Source organism: Perca flavescens, chromosome 17 (assembly GCF_004354835.1).
Source record: "Perca flavescens isolate YP-PL-M2 chromosome 17, PFLA_1.0, whole genome shotgun sequence".
NCBI lineage: Eukaryota > Metazoa > Chordata > Actinopteri > Perciformes > Percidae > Perca > Perca flavescens.
In genome coordinates, this window is record NC_041347.1 from 18026884 (window position 1) to 18053570 (window position 26687).

A 26687-nucleotide genomic window follows, 5' to 3' on the forward strand; every position below is an offset into this window, starting at 1 on the left:
TGCAATTCAATTCGCGTATTGTTGTTCGATCGGATGGGATGCAGGCGGGAGAAGATCATATTGATGAGATGATTTTAGCCGTGGACCTCTGAGTCTGTTATTTTCGCTGTCTGTGGTTAAAGACAGCCAGTCTAATCCTCAAAATGAGAAGAGCAACAGAAAATCAAGGAAACTCTCGGTAAGAAAACCTACAGACTCTACTACCCAAGTGACAGCACTCCATTGCTAAATTGAACGCGCGTTAGTTAGCTAGCTAGGTAGCTAAACAGAGCACTTCCTGAAACCGTAACGACTTGCTAATATTCCATTTTATTTTGTTAGCCAGGCACTGTTAGTAGACAGGTATGTACGCTCTTAAAGTACAAAGCTACGTGGCTGTTAATGTTTGTTTTTTTCTGACAGCGAGCCAAGCACTGTGTAAATACTTAACGGCAACTAATAAGTTAGCACTTTACCCCCTGAAGCTTCAACATATTTTCTGCTGGACTCGTGCCGTCACTAACGTAGCTTACTATGATTGGCAGAAACGGACTAGCAGGTGTCTGCCTTGTATTGGCCATAGGCATAGCTATGTGTTGACTTTGGTAAGACAACTCGTGCTAGGTGTGTCGTTTCTGCAACACTGTGGTTCTTTATCTGACGTTACCGTTAACTTATTTGAAAACTGCTCTGCTAAGTTGTATTATTGTCGTCTTGGTAACAAGACTAACTTTTGATGATCGAAACATGATCAGTTCCCCCCTCTCTGGCTTTCTTACAGAACTCTTACAGAATACTTTCCCCCGAGGAATAAAGGTGGGTCAAAGTGTTGTTTCTCGGAAAATAACAGTGTATTACTCCGTGATACTCGCCTTAAACGCATTTGTGTTTTTCATGGTGTATTTTAACATCTAGACATGGCAAACAGTGATGCAACAACATGCAGCTCTAAGTAAGACAGGTTCTTATGCATTGCCTCCTCCCTGGAGCAGATTGAAAACGGATATAAAATAATGTTGGCTGGCTGACATTTGGCAACATGTTAACCCTGTTCACACTTGACCATTCAGTGGCACTAAAGATATTAGGAGACATAGACCATAATTCACAAATGTTTCTTCTTTTTTTAGTGAAGGACCTTGTATTCCAGCAACACTTCCGACCCCCTTTGCTCCAGGAGACTCCAATGAAGCCTTCTCAGCTCAACCGGCTTTCTTACCCACCTCCTAGGAGAATGTTGCCACTTCAAAGCCCTGAGCTGCGTCACAGGGGCAGACTGTGTCCATCAGGGAACCCTCCTTATCCTCCGGGACCAATCCATTCATCAGGGTTTGTTCCAAGCAGCCCAGCTAACATTGGTCCCGTAGTGAATAGGTTCAATCCCATGCCAAGGGGCAGTCTGCGTCCTCTGCAGCGCCAACACCATCAACCTCCAAGGTCCTCCTACTCATCGTCATGGTTTGCTCCAGTCAGCCCAACTAGTAGTACTACAGCTAATAGGCCTCCCAGTGTCTTTTACCCTGCATCCCCTCAATTCAAGAAGGATTTAAGCAACCACTCCCCATCCTCTCACACCAGGAGAGATCAAGGGACTGAATCCAAGGTTACTTTGTCCTACTCAAGATTTAAAAATGTAACCGCACAAAGCCCAGAATCAAACAAGGTATTGTTTTCTCTTTTTTAATAAGGCCATTAGTGAAATCAAGATTTGTTTAAAAAGTGTCTTGTTTGTTACCTGTACTACACTATAGCAATTTTGTGATGCTGAATTGTTGTGGCTTTTAACATTTACTCTGTTAGGCTCAATCCAGCGATGTGAGAAGTCCCATACATACTATCCAGCTCCACAGGCCCCCCCTGACCCCATCATTCTGCACCAGTGCAGTTCAAGACGTTTTCCCACAGCCCCTCTCACAATCAAAAGATTGGAGTCCTGTGAAGAGCCAGTGTCCCTCGTGGGGCTACCAGCCTTCTCCGAGTACCCAGTCTTCTGACAGGAGTAGTGGTTCCAGTTTACCCATCATGCACGGCCCCCTTGCCCCTTGCCAGGTAAAATTTGGCGCACGTTTTATAAAACATCTAGTTCAAGTTTAGGATTTTGGTAATAGAATTTGAGCTGATCATCATTACTTTGCAAGCACAGTCTCAAGCCAGGCTTGTGGTACTGGGGCCAAAATAATGTTCACTTGGGGAGAGCATGGTATGTTGTTCTCAGCCTTTGCAATATGACTTTTTGAAACAGAAATTCAGGTGATATAGCTTAAAGGTAGCGGTAGAGGTAGCTTTACATAAATATCTTTTTCTACTATTATGGGCCAACAGTTAACATAGAAACGATTAGAGATACATTTAAATGTCCTCTGTAAATGGTGCCCTGCTGGTAGGTTTTACAACTTGACCTACTTTCACTTAACTAAGGTGCAGTAAAGTCAATCAGATGTCCGTGATCTGTGTAACGACAGTACAGTGGGACGTTTGCCTTCAACAGGGCGACAGTAATAACCTAACATACCATCATTACTGAGTTTAAACTACATTCCCGGTTATGTTTGTACTGAATAACGCATTCAATAAACAGAAACATAACTCTTGCAGCGCACATGAACAGATGCGCAATATTAGCTCACACATAAAATAGCACCGTCGTGAATTAGCCTGTTGCTAACGTTCATTCATAAATCCTGCATAACATCGATGATATCGTCCATCGGCACAACCCTATTATGTATCATTATTTTCATTAAATTAAAGAATTAAAAAAATGTAAATGATTATAGTATGATTTTTGCGAGGATCAGTACCAAAGAAAGATTCTTTTTTTTTAGTCTACATACAATTTGTAAACTGAGATGTCTCCGCAGCACCACAATACTTAATTCAGAATGGTTTGACCCCCTGCGATTTGGATATTGCACTAGTTCATATTTTGATTTCAATAAAATTGCGATTAATTGTGCAGCCCTACCTCTACCACGGTTAAGAATACTTTCTTTTTTACCTTTTGACAAAGCTCATGTTTTTTCACACTCTCCAGCAAAATGCCTCTTCTTTTTCCAGTGCGGTGTCTGACCCCATATTTAAGGCCGTTTGGCTCCCTCTTGTCTATACATAAAGAATAATACATATGTTATTTATATATGTGCATATGTACATATTTAGTTTGTACAGGCGAAACTGATCAGTCAGTCTTCCCAGCCAACCATGTTGAATGAAAGCATGCACCAAGTTACAAAAATTCAGAAGTGCGCGACCACTCGCCGCGGCAAGTTGCGGAGCCTTTTGCACTGGAAACGACAGACGTGGTGACCTAATTTTAAACATGCCTTTACATGTTTAAAATGTTTTTGTTGAGGACACATTACACATTCACTTTATGAGATGCCCCACCCGTCAACAGAGCAGGAGTGCCCTATACAGGCAAAAGAAAATTAAGAGTAGCTCTCTTTTCCTTATACAGAGTCATCATCTTACATTTACTTTTTCCTTTTTTGTTACTACTTTGGACCAAACTTGCAGGCTGTGCGTGCGGACTTGGATGAGTCTGCATTTTCATACTGTGTACACATGTACTGTGTGTGGTCGCTAGGACGGTACTTGTTCATGTGAAAGTCTAAAATTTAACTTAGAGAATCCTGGGGGTACCTAGTATTTAACTCATGACCCAAGTGTAGCTCTGTCTTTGACGGTATGGGATGCAATATAACGCTGTTTTTTCACTTTTTAGGACCAACAACCTAAACAAGCACCTTCAAGTGAAAACTTAATTCCAGGTAATATTGTCAGAGTAAATTTTTCCACATTTCACTCCTATAGCTGCGATCTTTTAACCTTGTTGGCATGTAATGTTTGCACTGCAATGACAGGTATGGAGTTGCATCAGGTGTTGAGTTTGTATTTAGGTTTGACTACACTGAAATTGTCATTGACCGGTATGTTATGTTAATTCACTTTACTTGAGTGATGAAGATAGATTTATTTATTTATATTAGGACAATGCACATTAATGAACATTTCTGTAAATGCGCCAGTGTTAGCCAGTCGGCTAATTTTCAACTGTAGTCCTAGTTGCATGCATGTCTTTTAACGTCGGAGGAAACCCACGCAAGCCACAGCCAGATGGCCAGATGGCTCTGGTAATGTCAACTGGTTTGGCATGTCTTAAAAAAATTGATGGAATTTCAGTAGCAGAGTATCATGATCATCTCCAGCAACAGTACAATTATTTTTTTATTTTTTTTTAAGCTGGAGTGTGGAACTTTTACATATGAATGATTATCTGTTACATTCAAGCCATTGCTAAACAAGTTCACGCAATGCTGATTAATCCTATCACTGCCAGGCTCTCTGTATTTCTCAATATACCTGAGGTCTGGTGGCTGTCGTAACATTCCCGCACTGGCAGATACAGCTTATTTGTACTCGGAACAACATTGTTACATGAGCAGTAAACAAAGTGCCGTCAACCAACCTTGCTTACTAACTTGCAGTTCTTCACAGCGTAGCTGTTTTTTCTGGCTCTCTGATTGGTTACACGGTATGTCAGTCTACTTGTATGACCCAATACCTTGACAGGCAAGAAGGGGGAGAGACCAAAGCAACACGGCGTTATTATGAATCCTACTGCTTTGACAGTGTTTGTTCAATTACTTTCACTCCAGAGGGGAGAGACTGGCACTTGTACTCTCAAGTTGCTAAATACCTGGAAATATAGATGTGAGCTTCAACTGTTGTTAGTTACAAAAGAAGCTAAAGAAGTTACTTTTACATCCACCCATTGCTCCTGGTGAAAAAATGGCAGTATATGGGTAATTGTACATGGTAGCATAGTAAAATTCAGCTGAACACTGACATTGTTATTTATACTTTGGACAATATTTGTAAAAGAAAGTATGTTTTTCATGTCTTTTTCTGTTTCCAGAAGTGGTCTCGAATTGCTCATCTCAGAAGAGGTGCAGAGAGTTGGAGGACTGTGGAGACAGTGCCAAGAAACTGTGTCTACCAGATATAAACTCTGGCAAAGCACAGACACCAAAGCCCACTGTTGGCAGCTCACTCAGCACTTCGCTGTTGTCTCAGCCGTCATCGAGGCATTCTTTAGGCTTGAAAGTGTCACCCAAAACCACAGATGGCCATCTGTGCACAGAACCAGCACCTGGCCAATCAACACACTTGGAACTGTCTTCCACATTTAAACCCACCCAGTCATCCTGCGCATCACTGTCACCAGAACCTTGTATAAGACGACCATCAATTGGGGCAAAGCAAGCCTTTATAAATTCCACCCAGAATCACAGTTTGAAGTTACTAGAGTTAAGACCTTCAAATACAGGTGAAGAAAGGAAGAATAGAAATGAGGAAAACGATAAAAGGGATAAATCAAGCTCTTTCTTATCCTCTAAGGTATCCCAGAAGGACACTAGTAGCTCACGTCATGTTCAGGTAGGCAGACACCACGCTGGTCATACTCACCGTACCTCCGTCTTACCAGTCAAGACCCTGAGCAGAGGTAATCATGTGGGGGAGAGCAGAAAGTCGGACAGTAGCACTCCCAAACCAGCCTCAAAAACAAATTCAGGTTCTCCGAGTTGTCGTACGGTAGAACGGAACAAGACTGCCCGCCCACGAAGATCTGTTGCAATCCCAAATGACATAGATGAGCTTTTCACCCCTGATTCCATGACCTATGTAGTTGGCCCTATTCATAAAACCGCAAAGCACAAGTTAGTGGGGATCAAATCCCCCCGCTCAGAGAAAAGTTGGTCATCCAGCACAGTGACCAGCTCCAATACCTCAGTTGCTGGGTCCTCGTGTCGCAAAACTGGTTCTCCTCATGCAGTGGACTCCCCAGTCTCTTCCTTACCATCAGCACAACAACCACAGTTCTTGCCATTTGTGGTTTTAAAGCGGGTAAAACTTGAGGACTTAAAATCTATTTGCTCTAAGGACAGTGATCTCAAAAACGGCCCTGTCAGTTCTTCAGGAAGGCAGTTTAAGGATGAGAGTGTTAAATCTGATGAGAAACGCACATCTCTCCTCCCCAACAATGAGAGACCCTGCACTTTAGAGACTGGTGCAGAAACTTCTACATCTCATTGTTCTCAGTCTCCGGTCCTGGACAGGCAGGCAAGTGAAGGGCATACAAAGCTGGTGAATGAAGAGGATCCTATCGATGTAGAGGTGGACCTAGGCCTGAGCTTTGCATTAGATTTGGATCTAACTGAGAGCTCCCATAGCAGTGAGGAGGAGCAGCTACTTTCTTTGCAGGAGATTATGGAGCGTGTTACTAAGCCTTCAGATACGCCGGCGAAGGGAGCCCTCTCAGAGCCTAGTACACGTGGACATCGCTGCTGCCAGTCAAAAACTGTAAGCTTTACATGATTTGTCTTTATTGCACATAGAGTTATGAATGTATGATCAGCAATTTGCCGAGCTAAAGGACCAGTAAAACCCGTATTATCGTTTCGGTTGTATTCCCCACAGCAGCCATTGCCATCCACCACAAAGTCAGGCATCTACAAGAACAACCTTGACCAGATACTGAAGGAAATAAACACCAATAAAAAGTATATTATGCAGAAAACGTCACTCCCATTACCTTTTTTAATATAAAGCTACAGTAGCTGCACATTAGATAATTTTGATGAGTTAATTTTCTCCACTTTCTTTTCATCCATCAGAGTGAAAGAGATTGAGACGCAACTTCAAACTGCATGGAAAGAGGACCTGTTGAGATTGGCTGAATACGAGGAGGCTGAGGAGAACCAGGAGGAGGGCGTCTCCGCTGAACAACAGTAAATCAGCACACTGACATTATACCTCGTCACTGGGACACAGGCCTTGCACAGTAGTTAACGGTAATCTGCATTTTTATGTCATTTGTTTTCTAGGGAATTCCTGCAGCGCTACTCTTTGATGTCCAACGCAATCAGGGAAGTGCCTCCAGGAGAACTAGTGTTCAACCTGGAGAAATTTGGCCAGATCTTCAACCAAGATACACTGCAGCTCAGACAATGCATGGTCAATCCACAAGGGACAGCACAGAAAACGCTTCTTTGGTGAGTTGTATTTGTGTGTGGATCCACACATGAAGGTTCAGAGCAACGTGTCTCAACAACTGAAGACGTGATTGTCATGAAATTTGATATTGGTAATTATGGTCCTCAGTGATGTGATTATACCACATTCATGCTTCCCAGAGGATCAACATTTTCTGCCTCGTCACACTGCTGGCATATGTAACATAGTGTCGCGGACCTCCCATTACAAAGAATTTAAAAATACGCTGGCCTTAGAAACAAAAACTGCTTCGGTGGACACAGGCGCTAGATTGATTATTAGCAAAGCTTTAGACTGTTAGTTTTGAGTTAGTTAATGAATTCCTCTAAGCTTTCTCTCTCCACTTACGTTCCCCAGGTCCAGTCCTGCTCAACTGCGATTGCATGTAAATATTGGATTGTTCCAGGAAGCTTACGACTGTCGCTCACCCTGTCCAACTCAGGTTACCCGTTTCCTATTCAAGGTAGGCCCACATATGAAGCATGTCAATAGGGATTTCTGTCCAATTGTCTGAACTTCGGCAGTAATTCTTTGTTGATCCTGTCAGATGATGTCAGTCCATAGTGAGAGGATGATATCTGAAAATATACTACAGGCCCTCTGTGACATTGCGTACACTGCTGCGTATCAGATAGGTGAGTGCCCCGCCCACCCACCCACCCACCCAAGCTTTGGTATTTTCTCATTATTGGTTTAACATGTGTCTTTTCTGTGTGTATGCTTTCTCAGTGAAAAATGGAAGCCAGCTGTTTAAAGTGTGGGTGCCCAGTTTGGCCGATGTGGCGCTGGTCCTGATGAATATGGGAATTGCTTTTGTTACTCTCTTCCCTTTTGAGAATCTGCAGCCTCCATTCACAGAGGGAGATTTGCTGTAAGTAGTCTTCCTGTTTCATTCATTCACTATGTAAAAGCTTACGTTGTGAGCTGAAAGTTGTTTATTTGATGTTTTTGTTTAAATCTCATGTAGTCAAATTTCTGTGTGTTTGTGTAGGGAGGACATCTACATCAATAGTGAGAGTCCTTCCAGTAACAGGGAACAGAGCACTTTCCCTGAACACAACTGCAACAACATCTTGAAGGTGAGTTGCAAAAGGAAACCGATGTCTGATAGGAAGAGTTTGTTGTCATGTCTGTGAGAAAGAGAGTTTGGCAGAGAGAGACAACTTCACATTCAGATCATTCACAACTTCTCCTGTGTTCTCGTCTGCAGTACCTGTCTTACTGTATGGGCCTCTGTCCACGGGCATACAGCGACGATGAGCTGCTGTTGCTGCTAACTGTGGTGGGAAGGCTGGGCCTGGACACACGGCTCATCCTCCAGTCCAGTGTGGAACTGTTCCCTCTACAGCACAAAATTGTCAAGAACATCAGGGACTGGGACACCATGGTCAGTTCAGACATGCCTCGGATTCCTTAAGTCATAAGATTTGCGTTTTCCAGGCTTCGAAAAGTTTAGGAAAAACATAAAATTTATAGCATACCTGCAAACTAGTTGCCGTTTTGAATGGGAAAATGTCAGCCACGTGAATCGTGTAGATCTGAAGAGTTATTATTTGGGCGGGGGGGGGGGGGTTGAGACCCGCTGCTAATACGGCACTGGTGCCTTAACGACCGTTATCTACCTGACCGAATTGCAAAACGGATTTCGGTACCTTATTTAGGTGCCACTGAAATGCCTGCGCTTCTCTCTGATGCTAAAACATTGCCGCATGTCACGCTAGTTAACACTACACTTGGCAGCAGGTAACGTTAGCCTACCGTTAGCTAGCAGCTGGAGTAAACACGGTTAAAATGCTGACAGCTAAACGGTGTAAAGGTGTGTCTGTATTTCACTGTAACGTATGACAGTGTGCAGCTGCTGTTGTCGGAAAAACAACACAGATGTTGCGTTCACTTGAAACTCACCTTGCCAGCCTCATGCTGCATTCAAAGTTATTGTAAAATACCATTTTCCCATCCAGTGGTTGTTTTTTGTCATTTAACAGGAATTTAATGATGAAATAAGTTAGTTAGGTGATACATTTTTTGTATGTGTGTGTGTATATATATATATGTATGTATGTATGTATGTATGTATATATATATATATATATATATATATATATATATATATATATATATATATATATATATATATATGTGTGTGTGTGTGTGTATATATATATATATATATATATATATATATATATATATATATATATATATATATATATATATATATATATATATATATATATATATATATATATATATATGTGTCACCTTTTTCAGCCTTTCTGAGTTTGCAGGTGTGTAATAGGAATATTTTTCCAATATGTGAATATGTACCATTACGTGGAAAATGGGCGCAAAATCATGTAAAATTATCAAATTGATTTAGAGTGAAGTGCACTGCGTGCTACTGTTATTCCTAACAGACAAAACTGTAAAAAGAGAAGGAAAAAAAAGTAATAAACGTGATATGAATGTATCATCACAATACACTCCAACTGGCAGCTGATAATATTGACTTATCGCCAATTTCTACTGTACAAAAATGTACTTGGGAATTGTTGTGGTTAATATATTGCATGTAGTTTTCGTGCATACACAGAAATCGCAAAATGTTTGGCCATGAAAACTTGTTTAAAGGCTTGGAAATCCACTGGCCAAAATGTGTATGAACACTGTTCACCTTTTTAATTTATAATATCATGATTCATGTTTATTTTTTTAGCTGCCCAGAATTTGTCTGGCCCTTACTGATCTGACAGATGACCACCACAACATGTGCCTACTAGTTCAACTGCTGCCTGAGGACGTACATGGAAAGTAAGTATCTGCTCGTCTATATTTTTTTCCTACACGATGAGACATTTTTTTCAGATATTTGATTTTATGGTATTGCACATTGAAAAATGTATTCACTTTTGTTTATATAGGAGACTGCGTGGACATCTGAGCCTGTCCATGATCTCAAAACTGTTGGATGGAAATTGTACTTACAAGCCCAGAGAAAAAGAGTTTCAGGTAATCCGTTGCAGTGTGTAACCTAAACCTATATAGTTTCCTTTAGATCGCAGCAGTTGAATTATGTAGTATAAAAGACCATCACAATGTAACATCTTCAGTAGTCTATAGTTCTCTGCTCCTTGTTCTCTTCCATGCTTAGCTCTCTGACCTGAGGCCGTACCTGCCCCGTATGCAACCCTCCACCCTCCTCCGAGGCATGCTAAGCTCCTCCAGCAGAAGTCCGAAAGATAAAGATGAGTACATGGCCACCCTCGACCAACAGGTGAGCATGCCTTAAACTTCAAAATGTTCCATCCTGAAATTAATTTGATCACTCTTGTCTTGTTTTTTATGTCTAGTTTTTTTTATTGTGTTTTAATTAATCACAGAATTTTAACTGAATGTGTTTGTGAATGATGTGTGATATTCTTTTTTTCTGATGCAAGTTTCTTTCCACTTATCCTGTGTTGCAGTCCTACTACCTCTGCTATAGCCTTCTGACCTTGGCAAATGAAGCTTCCAAATTTCAGTTCTTCCCAGCTCATCAAAAGGTATGACTTTTTTTTTCTGGTCTGAAGGGGTTATTTATCAGCTGTATTATCATGGGATGTTTTGATGTCTGAGCCTTTTTAAGAGGTGTGTTAAAGTTGTCTTGCCTTTTTCTTCTGGTTCTCAGGAGCAGCTGCTGTTTCTGTGCTGTGAGCTGGAAACGCACATCAAGTGTGACATCCGAGAGAGTGAGAAATGTCTTTACCGGAGCAAGGTGAGTTTGATTTCAAAAATAACTTCAGGTATGTGTGTATCAGTGTGCATTTTGATATAGATCCAGATGCAGTATTAAAATGTCTACATTTTCTATAACACATTTAAATGGGACATATCATGAAAAACTGACTTTTGCCGTATTTGTGCACATACATGTTGGTATCTGGAGTGCCTACCAATCCACAAACTATAGGAAATAAGACAACGGCGTCAGTGTTGTGTGCTGCCTAGGTCAGAAAACATGGGATTCAGCAAGCCCTTTATATGTCACATGCAGGCTCATTAGATTAGAATATTCTGCCCTCCATCTGAGTATCTCAACCCACGGCTTGAGAGCTACCTTTGCAAAGGTGCGCCATATTTTTCTCGCAAGCCAATCAGAGCAGACTGGGCTTTTTCGAGATGGAGGCTTAAAGAAACGGGAGCTAAAACTGAGTGTATATAAATAATAATAATTATTAATAATTGATTGTATTAATAATAAAATATTCAGACCGATTACATCGATGAACATTAAAGCATGTTAACGTGTTCTAGTAGAAAACCTGAAAATGATCATAATATGGGACCTTGTGCAGCCTTGAGAGAGGTTTGCGCAGACATAATTTCTGTTAAATCTCAAGTAGAAGCAGTTTGAGTCTGAAGTAACAGAGGGGATTCCTCGGCAGATACGGAAGGTCTTACTGATACAGACCCTAGTTTCATGTTGGATTAACTCATTTGTTCGCCGTCTGTTATATTGAATGTTACATTATTGTTGACTTTTGTTTAACAGTTTTCATAAGAACTGCAATTGACCATTTAACCAAATTGCATTTAGAAGAATACAGTAAGGTTAGAACTGATAGACATTTAGTGCTATCACAAGTCCCATTTATATGTACATTTTGTTTCCATATCGATATATGTATAAGTGTAGCACACCAATAATGACCAACAGTTTAATTACTAAGAATTGAAACTTAAAACCTTTCTCTATCATTTTCTCTAATATTCCTTAGGGCTACAACTACATTTTCTTTTTCAATTAAACTGTATATTAATCCCTAGATCATTTTCTTAATCAATTAATTGCTTAGTCTAAAAGAAACTCACAAATTTCCCATTTGTCGATGATACGTTAATCAATCATTGCTGACTTGATTTCAAGATGCAGTCATGCAAGCCAATCATTACAACTAGAAGCAGTGTGTTTGACAACGTCTAACTTCCTCCTCTCCTTCCAGGTGAAGGACCTGGTGGCCAGGATCTACACCAAGTGGCAGATGCTCCTTCAGAGGACCAGGCCTCTCTATGTACAGTAGTCTTATACATACTTTTTATATGAATATTTTATTTAGTTTTTTTTCCTTTTTTAAAAGATAAAAGCAGTATTCAGTTAAAGAAAGCTTGGTTCAGTTTAATAGTCTTCTAATAAAGTCAAAAGTTTGTATAATTCTCATATGTATTTCTATGGTTTCCTCCCGTAGGGTAAGCTGTATGACTATTGGCAGCCTTTGCCTGTGGATACATTGACAAGCAGCCAAGAAGAGCAGGAGATGGACAACAGTGATGATGGAGAGGGGCCTGTGATGGAGGATGAAGAAGAGGAAACCAATGAAACTGAAGAGGTTATAATGACTACTGAAGACGAGAAGAAAAAAGAGGGAGATGACACAAACGAGACTGGGGACAACATGAAGCCAGAAGAAATGGAGGGAGACGGTTCAATGGATAACGCAAACAAGACCAGGTACGACATGAAGCCAGACGAAATGGAGGGAGACGGTTCAATGGATGACACAAACAAGACGGGTGACGACATGAAGCCAGACGAAATGGAGGGAGACGGTTCAATGGATGACACAAACAAGACGGGGGACAACATGAAGCCAGAAGAAAAGGAGGGAGACAATGCAATGGATGACACAAACAAGACGGGGGACAACATGAAGCCAGAAGAAAAGGAAGGAGACAATGCAATGGATGACACAAACAAGACGGGGGACAACATGAAGCCAGAAGAAAAGGAAGGAGACAATGCAATGGATGACACAAAGGAAACTGAGGAAGCGACAGAAATCGTTCATGGGGAGTTGAACCAAGAGATGCCAGAGACGGAACCTCAAGAACACGAGCTGGAAAAAGAGTGTACTGAGGCAGAGACTGAAAATCTGGTTGAATCAAAAGAAACGTCTCATCACAACCAGGTTCCAGCATGTGATTTAGTGTCATAGAGATTTGTATTTATCAGCTTTTGCCTTAATATTAAGCTCAATTTGCACTCAATCTGCTTATCCTCCTCTATCCCTAATCCCCTTGTTTCATTGTCAATATAAATACTAATTGCATATTTATGAAAAAAACTTTTTTTTTTTTTAATAACTTGATGTTAAAATCTTATGTAAATGACTTCTCACTGCACCTCTGTTTACACTTCTGTGTGCAATGTGTAAAAATGTGGGTGCGTATATGTTAAAGACATTACTGTATTTGAGTACCCACAAAACCTGTATTTAATTGGAGGGACATTTTTACATCCTTGTTGTCTTTCGGCTATGTTCATTTGTTAAAATGAATAATAGTTAATAATTCAGTCTGAGTAACTGAAAAGCTGATGTACCAACAGTATGTATGATATGCTGCAAATCAGCCTCAAGTGGAAACTTGACACAATGCTCAAAATCTACTTGACTATGCAACATGTTAAAAGTTTTAATCTTAAAAACATTAGCTTGCAATGATGTTTCTCATTATTGTTTAATTACCTACAGTAGTTTTATAAAACAGGCCTTTACACAGTAGACTGGTCATAGTAGGAAAAGCACAGGTGTTACCAATAACATTAACAATGGCTCTGTTCCATTCAAATGTCTATACACCTGTGCTTTTTTTCACAATGAAAAAGGCCTATTAAATCAACATTCTAAAAGGTTTCCAGATACATATTTTCTTGTTTGTTGATTTGTAATAATTGTGTTGAATGTTTGCATTTTGTTAAAATCCCCGTTTGGGAAAAATATTTTTCTAATGAGAAATACTTTTTTATAGCTGTTGCCAAATAGCAAAATAAACTTTGTTTACAAAAGTCTTTGTTGCCTTTATAAACCAACACTATTAACCGAATAGTGTTGACTGGGTGAAAAAGACATTAAATAAATCTTTAAAATATTACCCAAATAAAGGTTGTGACAAGCCTTGAACCTTTGGTATACAAAACCTAACACTGTCACTGAGCTACTAGGACCACCACACATCCAGACTGTCTTATTACTGGGGAGAGAGAGTCCCCTGCTGGATATCTGTGTATATATAATTTCCAAGCAGTCAAGAGTTGTTTGCATTAATTTATTTTACAAACATATTTTCATTACAAGTTAACAGCATTCTCAATAACTGAGAGGTTATGTTCTTCCAAAGTTAACATAACTTTTGAACAGTTGTCGAACACACTGCAGTGACCATTGGCATTATTATCCCTCCTGACGGCGCCTGTATAACAACTGATGCATTAAAAATGGAATTCAGTATTGCATTTACGTAGCCAGTTCCTTTTCTTCAGACACGTCAGGATCAAACAATACCACATAATATATGTTGCAGTTTTGGCTGGACAGTGTGACTTCTATGTAACAGTGGATTTGACATATGTTTTCTCGCATTTAAAACCCTCTTTACGAATAACAGTTTAATATAACTGTCGGATATGCTTATAAACAGCAAAAAAGAACTCCAAAGAGTTTGCCCTCAGAAATATTGAATGATTAATCAAGGAAACCTTGTAAGTTCAGACCAATCGTATCAGGGAAACGCTACTAGGTCTGACGTTAATTTATTACCATTAACCCCTAAAAAAATCGTTTGAAACGTAACGTTACTTTAGCGTAGAAATCATTACAATGTCTAGTAGTTTTGTGCACTCTCCCGCGAGGCGTATGGAAATCGCCAGGATTCAAATCGGCACAACAGTTTAGCCTATTGGATTTTGCCCGATTTTGCCTCGAGTCGGTTGTTGGTGGTTGTTGGTCGGTTCCACTCACTCCGACTCCGCCCCACTTTCGTTGCGTTGCTAGGCGACAGTAGTCAGGTGACTGTCTGCAGACAGAACATGGCTGACCTGTCAGAAGACCAATGAGAGAAAGGCCAAATTTAGCATAATCGATCTTATTTTTTACGTCGTTTGTGACCACAGTTGACCATCGTGGACAGCGATTGACCAGAGGTATTCAAGGTAAGCACGAGAGTGCTCAAATTCGGGTTGATATATTACTCTGTGTTGCTTGGAACAGCTGTAGCTAACGTTGGTGTTGGCTAGCTAGCTAAGTTAAGCTAGCTAGCTACTAGCCAAACAGTCCCGCTTTCTCTAGCTAGCGAGTCTTTCGCCATATCTATGATCTTTCGCTAGTAGGAGGAAATAACTTTATGTGGACGCAACATGTTGTCTTCCGCAATTTTGTAATTTTATTGCATTGCCAAAGCCAAAGCTAGTTTGTTGTATCGGTAACGCCAGTGTAGCAGTAAAACTACAATAGTTAAATGGAAGATAACGTTACAAGTTAATATGTAATTTATCGTGTGGTATTTCATTGACCCTTTAAAGTAAAGTCAATATCTGCACACACAGACAGTCCCCCCATGAGAAGGAAATCATATCAGCTGTGAATTTATTGTCTCAGTTTTTAGACTTGGTCTATTCGCAATGAATCTGACTATGTGGGAAATGTCTTCCAATAGAATGGGCTCTGTCATACACACAGTAACGACAAAAAAAACATTGGGATGAATGATTTTTGTGCCTGGTTTATTTTACAGAGGGGAGGTTTTAAACCTTTGACCAGAGGGCAGCACTTCATACTGGTTGTTCAGTTGGTGGAAGGAATCTTTTATGATTTATTTGTCCTCTTTGTGGAGTAATGCCACAGACCTTACTTTGTATGCCAACTATTGTACTTGTTATGTTAGGGCTAAATACAGATTGGCAGCAATATGAGCCGAGATGACCAAGTTTTAGAATGCTTCCAAAGTAGGTTTCTTTTTTTAACTGATGCAGTAGTTTGGTCCTAGTGATATCACCACCTGTACTGCGACTAGAGCTGGGCAATATATCAATATTATATCGATATTGTGATATGAGACTAAATATCGTCTTAGATTTTGGATATTGTAATATGGCATAAGTGTTGTCTTTTCCTGGTTTTAAAGGCTGCATTATAGTAAAGTGATGTCATTTTCTGAACTTACCAGACTGTTGTAACTGTTCTATTATTTGCCTTTACCCACTTAGTCATTATATCCACATTACTGATGATTATTTATCAAAAATCTCGTTGTGTAAATATTTTGTGAAAGCACCAATAGTCAACACTACAATATCATTGCGGTATCAATATCGAGGTATTTGGTAAAAAATATTGTGATATTTGATTTTCTCTGTATCGCCGAGCCACAACTGCAGTGTCCTGAGAGTTGTTCCAAATGCTCCATGTTTGTAGATGTCATCACTACACTTTATGGTTTGGGCTTTGGCAATATTGTTGCAAAGAAAGACATCTTGTTGTTGCCTTTTAAAGTTACCTAAATGTTATTTCCTCCAACAAGCTTCCACATTCAAATAGTCTCTCAGCTGTTTACATCCAGCAGAGACTGGTTCAAATATACAAATTGAAACAGATATGTGAGCTAAATTATTACACAAGAAGAAAAAAATCTTTTAAGTTGGGTTTTCCCTTAATGATTTATAAATTCCAATAACAAGAGATCTGATTGCAGATGAGCGGGTTGCCGGAGGGAATAGCAAATGGCCCAAGCACGAGTGAACAGATTTGGGAGAGACCCTGGACTCTTGAAGAGATGCGGCAGAGCAGTGCCAACTGGTCCTTGGCAGCCGACTCAGGGGTAAGGGTCTTTGTCCCCAGCTCTGTAATAGGCCAAGTAATTCATCATAATCTGTTGTCAAATAGTCTGAAACATGCTGCAGGAATCTGAGTAGTGCGCATTCATTTATTTTACAAAAAGATTTTCATTACAGGTTAGTGGAGGGCAATGTGAAAGGTGTTCTACTTTGGTGGGATGAAGGAACTCTGCAGCTGTTGCTGGTCTTTATAGGTCTTTTTCTTTCTTCACAGCTCTTCCTGTTCCTCCAAGACTTCTCCCAGAGAATGCTGTCGAAGACACATGATATTGAAAAGCAGTTGGACAGTCTGATCCGTGACACCAAGGCCACAGATAGCTGCTTGCACTCTGTTTTTAACGACTTTCTCATGCTTTCCAATACACAGTTTATAGAAAATGTAATGTATATAATTACACATTTTTTGTTCTACTACAGTTTTGCTTGTTGTACTATAACTGTGGCAATTCAGTCTACTTGTTTGTGTACTTTTGGAACTAAAATGTTTTAGTTTACGATGATAGTTGATAGTTTATTATGATGTAATCTCTATCTGGTGTGTCCTGTTACAGAGAGTGTATGATGAAGAGGTAGAAGACACTATTCCCAAGGCTGATACTTTGGAGAAGCGGCCTGAGCAGGTATAAATAATTTATCCTTCCTGCTCCTAACTTTTGATGGCATGGAGTACAACACTGACCAACCATAGCATAACGCTTTTCAGTATTATTATTTCAAGGATAATATGGCCAATGTCTTTTTTTTTGTTTTTCCTAAAGGAGAAGACGCGAGAGCAGAAAGAGGCCGAGATGATTCCTAAGATGCAGGAAGCTGTAAACCATGGTCTGAAAGTGCTGGAGTCAGCATTCGAGCATCTGGACATCAAAGCTGGAAACTCTGATTCAGAGGATGAGGAGGTCACAGACCGAGTGGAGGCCATCCTGGAGCCCAAGGTGTGCTCTTAATCATGATGCAGTAATGAATGATTACTGCAATTACTGCAGATATGCATATGATACCGCATCTTTACATACATGTACTTTATCCTGTGTGTTTGTTTTTGTCTTTGTCTTTTAGGATCTTTATGTGGACAGGCCACTTCCATATCTGATTGGTTCCCACGCCTTCATGGAACATGAGGACGTTGGACTTGGTGACCTTTCAAGTGATGGTAATATACTTATGGCAGCTTCTTCAGGCGCTACTACATTATACTGTAAATTTTCCCTCATGTATTTGTATCATTTTTTTGTTTTAGAAATGTCAGTTGACAGTGACAGAGACAGTGTAATTGACAGCGAAGATGGCAAAGAAGCAATTGTAAGACCTTTTTTTTTTTTTTTTTTTTTCTTTCACAGTATTTTTCAAAGTTTTTAATCTTGCACAGGAAAATGAAAACCTCATTGTGTGTATTTATTTATTTATTTATTTATTTATTCAACAGCATTCAGATGAGGACTTCAATCAAGAGGAAGATGAAGGTCACAATAATATTAGAAAGGTAAGCTTGGCTGCCTGCCTGCCAAAACACCTCAAAGATTATATTTAAACTAAAACAACTTTTTAACTTTGGATTCTCTTCCCACACTCACCTAGAAGTCCTCCATGTTAAGTTATGAGGAGGAGGAGGATGATGAAGAGGAGGAGGATGACGATTCTGACATATTCAGAGAATCAGACCGGGATGATGATGACGATGACACAAAGGTATACCTGTTACAACTTTGCTAGAGTAAAGCGACTGTACATTGCCTCTGCACGACAGTTCCCCAATACGTGCAATATATATGTGTTTTCATGGCCACGTGCACTACCGGACCGGCTATCAAAACAAAAACAGAGAGGCTTGGATTACCACACACACTGAGGGAGTGTGACTCTTTTGTGAATGGGTTATTTGTAATTTCTGTCTGAAATCATTCAGATATGATGTATCTCAGGGACATTGTTAATCTGTTTGTTTTTATGTCACATTCAGAACACAGGCCCATCGTCTTTTGCTGATGAGCTGGCAGCGCGAATCAAAGGTGAACCACTTAACAAACCGGAAGGAGATCGTGCATGTAAGTCATAATCGACGAACTGATAGTTTATCATCTCACTTTTGTTACTCCCACTCTTCATGTTTAAGTTAAGGAAAACACAGCATCAAAGTTTACATTTGGGATTTAAGTATTATTTTTATTGTTGCATGTGCATGCTCATGGCTTTTGTGTTTCCATCATGTCATGTCTTGGAAGCATTGACATCTAAAAAGAAAAGTAAAAGCAGGAAAGAACCAAAGCCTTCTAAGCCACAGGGTAGGACTTTCATTCATCAGCAGTGCAATTCAAACCTTTTGTTTAATTTTGCATTAGTTATTTCAACAGCAGGCCCATTGTTCCCAGCTTGCTCCTCAGTATTGTTTATGTACATTGTAACAGCAGCTGAAGAGGACCGAGATGATATGTTTAAGCCACCGAAGATGGATGATGATGACTTCTCCCCATTTGGAGGGAAAGGAGGCCTCTTCAGTGGAGGGAGAGGCCTGTTTGACGATGATGACGAGGTATACTAAACTAAATGATTTTTTTAGAGCTTATTCATTCCCATATACTCTGATCTTCAGCCAGGATTTGATTTGTGCTGTATTATGTTATGCCATTCAGGGTGATCTTTTCTCTGATGCACCAAAACCTCCTGTGTCCGAAGAGAAAAGGGTGCTGAAGGAAAGCATAAATAGCCCGGCTCAAACTGCAGGTGAGACCTAACACAGACTTTCTAGACAAATATGTACAAAGACATATGGATAAGATGGGTACAAACATACAGAACAAACTAGACTAGCAGATGCCACATAACTTTTCTTTTCCATTCAAGAATCTGACAGACCTGGAAAGAAGATTCCAGCAGGTGCCATTTCAATATTCCCAGGTAGTAGCATTTACTTGTATGACAGCTAATATCATGTCCTTGTCTGCTTTATCATCCTCCACCAAACCAAATCACTTTCTCTCCACAGATAACAGCCTCTTCACTTCAGGGAATGACTCTGGTTCAGTGGAGAGCAAGGAGAATGGGACTGCAGCTCCTAAGACCAATGCTGCCTCCAAACAAGTTCCTACGGGAGCTAGTCTTGGTGGAGGAGTAGGTGGACTGTTTGATGATGAGGATGAGGATGATGACTTTTTCAGTGGTAAAAGCCTGAAAAAGTCTGACTCTGGTAAGTGTGTGAGAATAAGCACTTTAGTTCTACAGTCCAGGTTCAGGTAGGATCCTCACCCTCAAACCGTGTGTTGGTTGTTTTTCCTTTTTTTTCAGCTGGACAGGAGAAACCCAAGAAAGCTATTGACCTTTTCGACGAAGACTATGAGGATGGGGATATTTTCAGTGAGAAGTTCAGTGCGCCAACTCCAGCCCAGAGCAAGAAGGAGGTATTGGAAGAGCAGGTTAAACAACCTGAGAAAAAGGTAAAGATCAACATTCAAGTTTCTCAGTGCAGTTGAACACACCATTTTTTTTCAAGTTGTATGGCATATTCTGTTTGGTATATCTACATAGTGTGTTGTGGCCTGGAGAAGAGTTGCTATGCTGATGATTCATTGTTATGTTTAGATGCCGGCAGGGGCCATCTCCATGTTTGGACCCGGGACTCAAAGCTTGCTCAGTGAGGGCCTGAAAAAACGTCAGCCGTCTACCAGCGAGGAGTCTGAGAAATCTGAGGAGGTCTGAATAGATCATTGTGTATCAATATACTCCTGACAGAATCTAATTTGCTGTGTTTTCACATGCAAATTGGCAGTTTTTTGACCAAAAAGGTTTTGCACTGCCTCCTAATACACCATAAACTGGTTGAAGGCCTCAGTGTATTTTCATTTGTTCATACTGTTCACTTTTTGTTTTGAGGTCGTGCCTGCTCCTACATTGACTCACAAGCTCAGTTATCAGGCATGGATGCCATTAAATGAACAGACTTTGTTGCAGTCATTATATTGATGTTTACTCAGAGTATTTAAGTGCAGTCTGATAAAAGGCCAAATTTGATTTAGTTGAGAGTGCACTGCTGGCCTTTACTCCTGTTGATACAGTTCAGTTCTCTTTGCCCTTTACCGGTATTTTCTTTCAAGACTAAAACTTCATACTTTCAAAAAGGAATTTAGAAAGTTAACTACATTACATTTTCATCTTTGTGTTGTGCATTGCAGAATGGGCCGGCTCCGGATGCTGCGAAGGCTGCCGTCAAGCCGACTCAGAAACCCCAGACCAGAGGCCTCTTCTCGGATGATGAAGACACCCAGGTAAGGCTCTGAAACTTCGCTGGAAAAAAGTGATAATAGTAATAATACATTGTAATTACATTATATATGTTTTTACCTTCCATAGGGTTCTCCAGCCATCCCTAAGAGCCAATCTAAGCCTGAACCTACGAGCCAGGGCAAAACCAGCAAGGCCCCTTTGTCATTATTTGATGATGAGGAAGAAGAGGTGAGAGTAATAAACTAATATTTCACACACTTCTGAACACAACTGAATTAGGTTTGTTTGTTTTTGATGGGAGTAAATTACAATAATCTGGTTCTTCACCTTGCAGGATCTGTTTGCATCTGCAGCTAAATCTAAAGCGAAACCTAATCAAGCAAAAGCCTCTACACCGCAACCCAGTCTGTCCAAGGCCGTGTCCAGCTCCCTCTTCAGTGATGATGAGGTATGAGAATAGAAAAAGTCATATTTTACTGCTGCATACCAATATTTAATGGAGCATACCACATGATAGATTATTCTCCTGAATATTTGAATGCCAGGACCAGTGGTTGGGTTCTAAAAGTAGTGCGGGGAGATCAGAGGTCAAGACAGGAGGGATGAAGCCCAGTGCCAGTGCCCCCTCCAGTCTCCCCAGTGCCAAACTGTCTCACAAAAGCAGCCTCTTTGACAATGATGACGATGTGGATGACCTGTTTGCTCCAACAACACAGTCAAGGTATGTACACTTGTAAGGAGGAACAGTGCAAATGCATGTCTGCTCACTGTTACAAATGCATTAAAATCACTTTCACGATACCTTTTTTAAAATGTTGTATTGCCAGGAATTCTTACCTATCCTTTTTATTCTGTCGCTCTTCATATAGTCAAAAGAAGTCTCAGAGAGTTGCTCTCTTGTTTGAAGATGAGGGTGATGATAATGATGATAATGATGAAGATAAAGGATCCCTCTTTGGCATCAAACCTGCTACCAACATAAACACTGCAGCCCCAGCTGTTAAAGTGAGTACACTAAATAATCTTTTGTATTTTTACATTTCTCAAGAAAACAATCTCTTGTTTTGAAGATAACCTCCAGTGGGCTTTAAAAAGATTTAATAAGCTCAAGGGGTGAAAGAATTTCCCTAAGCCCCTACAGGACTAGTTTACATCCTTCAATTAAACCGAAAACACCAAATTAGAAAATCAGGTTGGCACTATGAGTTTGCCCACAACAGTGATATTTATGTTATAATGTATTCAATTTGATTCTGTTATAGCGTATTCATTACACCATGTGATTTGAATCATCTAACACAGAGCTTGGATTTTTTGTAATACCTGTAATCTTCAGAAACCTGCTGTGGCCTCTCAGTCATCTTCCCTGTTAGAGAAATCAGAGGAGGTTGTAGTTTCTAGGACAGCAGCAAAGGACGAGCCTTCAGAGCAGGAGAAGCCAGCAGCAAAGAGCCCTGAGCTGCTCCCGTCGGCGACCCCAACACAGATCAGCACAGGTAAAAAGAAGCCTGCCGGAGCAGTCGATCTTTTTGGAGGCATCAATGTTCTTGCCAGCAAGCAGACAAAGAGCCCGTTGGATGAAGATGACAATGACGACAGCTTCCTCTCTGAGGACAGCCCACCACCGAGTATCAAGAAGGAGGAGAAGAAGGAAGAGAAAGTCAAAACAAACGCTGTTAGTCTATTTGATGACGAGGAGGAAGATGATTCTGATTGGAATGAGCCGATATTCACACCCAGTAAACCCACAGCGAGTAACACACTAAAGGTGTGTGTCATTTACAGTAAACCTAAGAATAGTGTGACAAAATGATTTGAATTGCATTCCTATGCTGTTTCTCCTGCAGTCGAGGTATTAAAATGTTTGTCTGTAAAAACATTTTTACAGCCAAAAGAGGAGCGGCCACAAGCAAAGAGCACAGGTGTGTTCCAGGATGAGGAGCTGCTGTTCAGTCAGAAGCAGCAGAAGGACAATGACCCAGATGTTGACCTGTTTGCCACCTCCGAGAAAGCTGCGGTCAGTATAGTAGATGTGCTCATCTGTTTGAAGATCTGTTTCTCTTCTCTCTGCAAGCAGCATGTTTTCCTCAACTGCATGCTGTGTCTAAATGCAGATTATTTCACTAGATGGTAAGGATACATCACTGTTTACTTTTCAGAGTTCCAAGCTCAGCTCAGTGAAGCCGGCAGCACAAAGTCTGTTTGCAGATGCAGATGAGGATGACCTCTTCAGCTCTATCAAGCCAAAAGCTCCTCCTCCGGTAGCAATTTTGATTGTTTTCTAGTGATTACAATTATGCTGGAACATCTAACTCTCCTCAGATATGACTTGTCTTTGTTGTGCTTGAACTGCCACTGACAGCTGCGTTAGTCATAGATTTGAACCACACATGTTATATCAGCGGGAGAACTTTCATCCCTCTCTTATTTTTCCTCTTTCAATTTCATTTTCAGAAAGTAGCAGAGAAGCCCAGGACACCTAATGACAGTGCACCACTAGCAAGTCCAGAATCTTTATCAGAGATTCAGGTGAGTCTACAGAAAACACGTACTCCAATAATATCATGGGCTGTTTTGTTTCTTTGAGCCATGAACACACATACCTGTGTGTCCATGCAGTTTTGATTTAGGGTTTGCTGTAATTAGCTGTTAAACACAGTGCTGTTTCTAGATAAACACAAGAAATGCCTTCTTTGGATACAATTCTGAATCTGCTGTAATCTGACCACACAGAAACCTGCACCAAGCCCTGTAAAACCTAAAGATTCCTCATCAAGGATTGGGAAACTTCAAGTAATATTTCTGTTTTATTTAATCAAAAGTCTTCATTCCTGTCATTTCACTCTGATTCCTCCTGAGGAAAGACTTTTCTATTCCCTCTTACACCTTTTTTCTTTTAAGGTGTCTTCTGTCTGGGCTTTCTCATATTCCGACTTAAAAGCTTGGCTACGATACAGCAGCATGACTACCAAAATGAAGATAATTATCTGTTTTATTTCATTTTGCTAAACTGGAAGAATTTGCTCGCTCTTTCTTTCAGTGTTATTGCATTTTGCTCTTGCCTCATTTCCATTCACAGTCCTGTTTTTTGTTTTTTCTCTGAATGATCTGCTGAGTGGAACTACTCTGACAAACGTCAGAGAGTAGTTGGTAGTTATAAATGTGTAGTTAACTGGGAAAAACTCAGTTTAAATAGTCTTTGTTCAGGGTCCATGGTGTCTTTTTAGCCTTGATAAATTGTATTGGTGCCTCTGATCTTATCATATTCAGGCCAATCTGATGATCAACCCCGCTGCGTTGCTCCCTGGTGCTGTCCCCAGTACGCAAGGAGCTGTAAGTGTACTCCCTGGCATGGTTTTTAGTTCCTCCTCTGGGGTGTCCAGCTCCAGCCTGAGCCCCAGCCCCGCCACAACTCCTGTAGAAGCCCAGACGGACTGTGAGAGAGGAGTGAGCTTCGACGCCCCAGTCCAGGCTACAACACTGCAGAGCGCACACAAGGTGAGTTTTTGATCCCTGGCTTGGAGAATAATATAGGTTATCTACAAGTCTTTTAGTTGCTTTTCCATCCCTTGGATTTCTGACGTGATATTGTGAGTGCAAATCTTCTGTTATGCAGAGTCGTGCCAAAGGTTCTGTACAACGAAGACCCCAGTCCAGAGCAGCGAGGCAGCAAGCAGCCCAAAGATCTTTAAAGGATAAAGAAGAGACTGTGGGTGGAGATGTTCCCGGGCCAAACCCCAGTCTTTCTGGTTTAGCCTTACCGCCACCAGACAGGTCCAGCCAGACACGTGCCAGTCCGACACTACCTAACTCAGCTGCACCCGCAGCCTTGCCCGCCTCCTTACCTCAATCCTCTCTCTCTGAAATCTCCCCCAGACCCTCTGTGCTGACACTGCCAGTATCCACAAACGCTGGAAAGAAAGAATCCAGTAAAGACAGCAGCAATACCAAGGTGCTGCCGTCTTCTCATGAGGATGACCTTTTTGGCTCTGACGGTCTGTTTGGAGCCACATCAGTCCCTAACACATCCTCCACCAGACAGACTACCAAGACTACACAACCTCAGGCTAGTAGTGGGGTGGGATTGAAGAAAGACAAAGACAAAAGCACCCTCCCATCCATTTTTGATGCCAACACTGATGACCTTTTCCAAAAGGTCAAACCAAGGTCAACTACTAAGAAAGCCATGGCCTCGTCCTTTTTGGAAGAAGATGAGGATGACGATGACATCTTTGGAGTGAGCAACAGCTCCACTCCCATATCACCAAGTAGTAAAGAAATCAAGAACAGCAGTAGTTTTTCAAAGCAGGGCATCTTTGAGGTACCTTTTTTATTTTACATTGATGGTAATACTGTCAAGGTTTTATTTGACATCATTAAGAACATGTTTCATTTCTTTCCTTATTGGCTGAATTTCTATGTTCTCAGGATGAAGTAGCCACTGTGCCTAAAGTTCACAAGAAGCAAAAGAGAAGACCCTTGATGCCAGCTTGTTTGATGACAACATAGACATTTTTGCTGACCTGACGGACACTTTAAAACCAAAACAGAGGTCCAAGACGAAGGGAGAGACCAAGTCAATATTTGATGATGACATGGGTAAGAAACAATAAAATGCATGCAGGCATTCTTTTCTTTTTTTTTTTTTTTTTATACTGTCTGTCCTATGCTCTACCTTTTTTTTAATTGGCATATTTAACCAAATATTTTGTCCTTCTCTCTGTTCTGTAAAGATGACATCTTCTCACCAAGCACAGTTAAACCAGTGACGAAGGCTGCCCATAAATCAAAGAAAACACCACTGTCTCAGGAGACCAGTACAGCAGCGGATTCAAGCGACATATTTGATGATCCACTTAATGCTCTTAGTGGAAAGTGAACTGTTGTTTCTGAGAAGCCAGATTTGTACAATTGTGGATTCATTCTTTTGTTATTTGGATCGCTGAAAGATTAGACATCAGATACACTGTTGGTAGAGTATTTATTCATATGAATTCATATAAATACTTGGGCTTATTTTTGCCAGATAAAGACTCAGATGAAAACTAGTCCAGTCATCCTCTGACCGCACTTCCAAAATCATCTCGGCATCAGATCATATTATGTAACATGTATTATATACTGTTAATCTTTATTATACATAATAGCACTTTATAAGCATATCATATGCTTAGGCTCAAAGCCTGCAGAAATTAACAGTAAATTGTTTTGTTTATTTTGAAGATGTTTATCCTTTGGCTTGACCATGTTGAGATTCCATTTCTTTTGGGTTTGTGCCATATCATGGTTATGAGAAATCATTGTGTTTACTTACTGTCTTAGGCATTTTGACAATGTTTTTATTAATAAGAAATTCATCAATTTCTTAACTTTGGCTGTGATGAAAAATGAAAAATTAATTTTTAAAAACTAAAAAGAAACATATTTTATGCTATCTGAAATGAGTGTGATTATTTCCAAGTCACTTGTTTTCATGTGCGTTTGGTCTGTCTAGACTTAGATATCGATCAGTGTCTGATATGAGCAGGAAGACTATTCCGAATTAAGGGAACTTTAGATCTGTGATTATTACCACCATTTCTGTTTCATTTTTGTATGATTGAGCTAGGGTTAGTGTTTTTGCTTAGGTATTATTAAAGTAAAAAAGGAAGAATTGAAGCTGCTCCCTTATTTGCATTTAAAGAGAAACCCACCTGGCTGATAGAAGTTATATATCCTTCCCCACAGTAAGTGGGTCATTAAATTCTTCTGTTTGTGCCTTGAACATGATATTATATTTTTGCTGTCACGG

General features: G+C 40.4%; 2 protein-coding genes across 8 annotated transcripts; both read left to right on the forward strand.

Moving 5' to 3' along the window:
* Positions 1-5: 5 nt before the first annotated feature.
* Positions 6-13815, forward strand: LOC114572337 (SMC5-SMC6 complex localization factor protein 2-like). 3 transcript variants are annotated; one of them, XM_028603928.1, is made up of 21 exons: positions 6-178; positions 761-795; positions 1110-1642; positions 1780-2028; positions 3704-3749; positions 4898-6342; positions 6460-6542; positions 6657-6770; positions 6867-7034; positions 7393-7498; positions 7583-7670; positions 7765-7906; positions 8027-8114; positions 8246-8422; positions 9752-9846; positions 9957-10044; positions 10187-10309; positions 10500-10577; positions 10703-10789; positions 12018-12086; positions 12261-13815. In XM_028603928.1, exons 1-21 carry the CDS (start codon positions 144-146, stop codon positions 13005-13007), a joined length of 4596 nt encoding a protein of 1531 aa, XP_028459729.1. In that variant the 5' UTR covers positions 6-143; the 3' UTR covers positions 13008-13815. The 3 variants fall into 3 exon arrangements, with proteins under 3 accessions (XP_028459729.1, XP_028459730.1, XP_028459731.1); XM_028603929.1 differs by having other exon boundaries at positions 6463-6542; XM_028603930.1 differs by lacking the exon at positions 761-795.
* A 987-nt stretch (positions 13816-14802) lies between these two features.
* On the forward strand, positions 14803-26529 carry washc2c (WASH complex subunit 2C). 5 transcript variants are annotated; one of them, XM_028602765.1, is made up of 32 exons: positions 14803-15001; positions 16540-16665; positions 16896-17060; positions 17233-17301; positions 17440-17613; positions 17738-17831; positions 17919-17980; positions 18105-18161; positions 18257-18367; positions 18639-18723; positions 18901-18960; positions 19084-19208; positions 19309-19399; positions 19520-19573; positions 19662-19862; positions 19961-20109; positions 20255-20365; positions 20845-20937; positions 21023-21124; positions 21231-21344; positions 21442-21617; positions 21766-21901; positions 22233-22664; positions 22785-22913; positions 23056-23157; positions 23351-23425; positions 23630-23689; positions 24167-24394; positions 24513-24670; positions 24773-25217; positions 25325-25495; positions 25630-26529. In XM_028602765.1, exons 2-31 carry the CDS (start codon positions 16540-16542, stop codon positions 25403-25405), a joined length of 4065 nt encoding a protein of 1354 aa, XP_028458566.1. In that variant the 5' UTR covers positions 14803-15001; the 3' UTR covers positions 25406-25495; positions 25630-26529. The 5 variants fall into 5 exon arrangements, with proteins under 5 accessions (XP_028458566.1, XP_028458563.1, XP_028458565.1 ...); XM_028602762.1 differs by having other exon boundaries at positions 19087-19208; positions 24513-25217; XM_028602761.1 differs by having other exon boundaries at positions 14804-15001; positions 24513-25217.
* Positions 26530-26687: the final 158 nt, after the last annotated feature.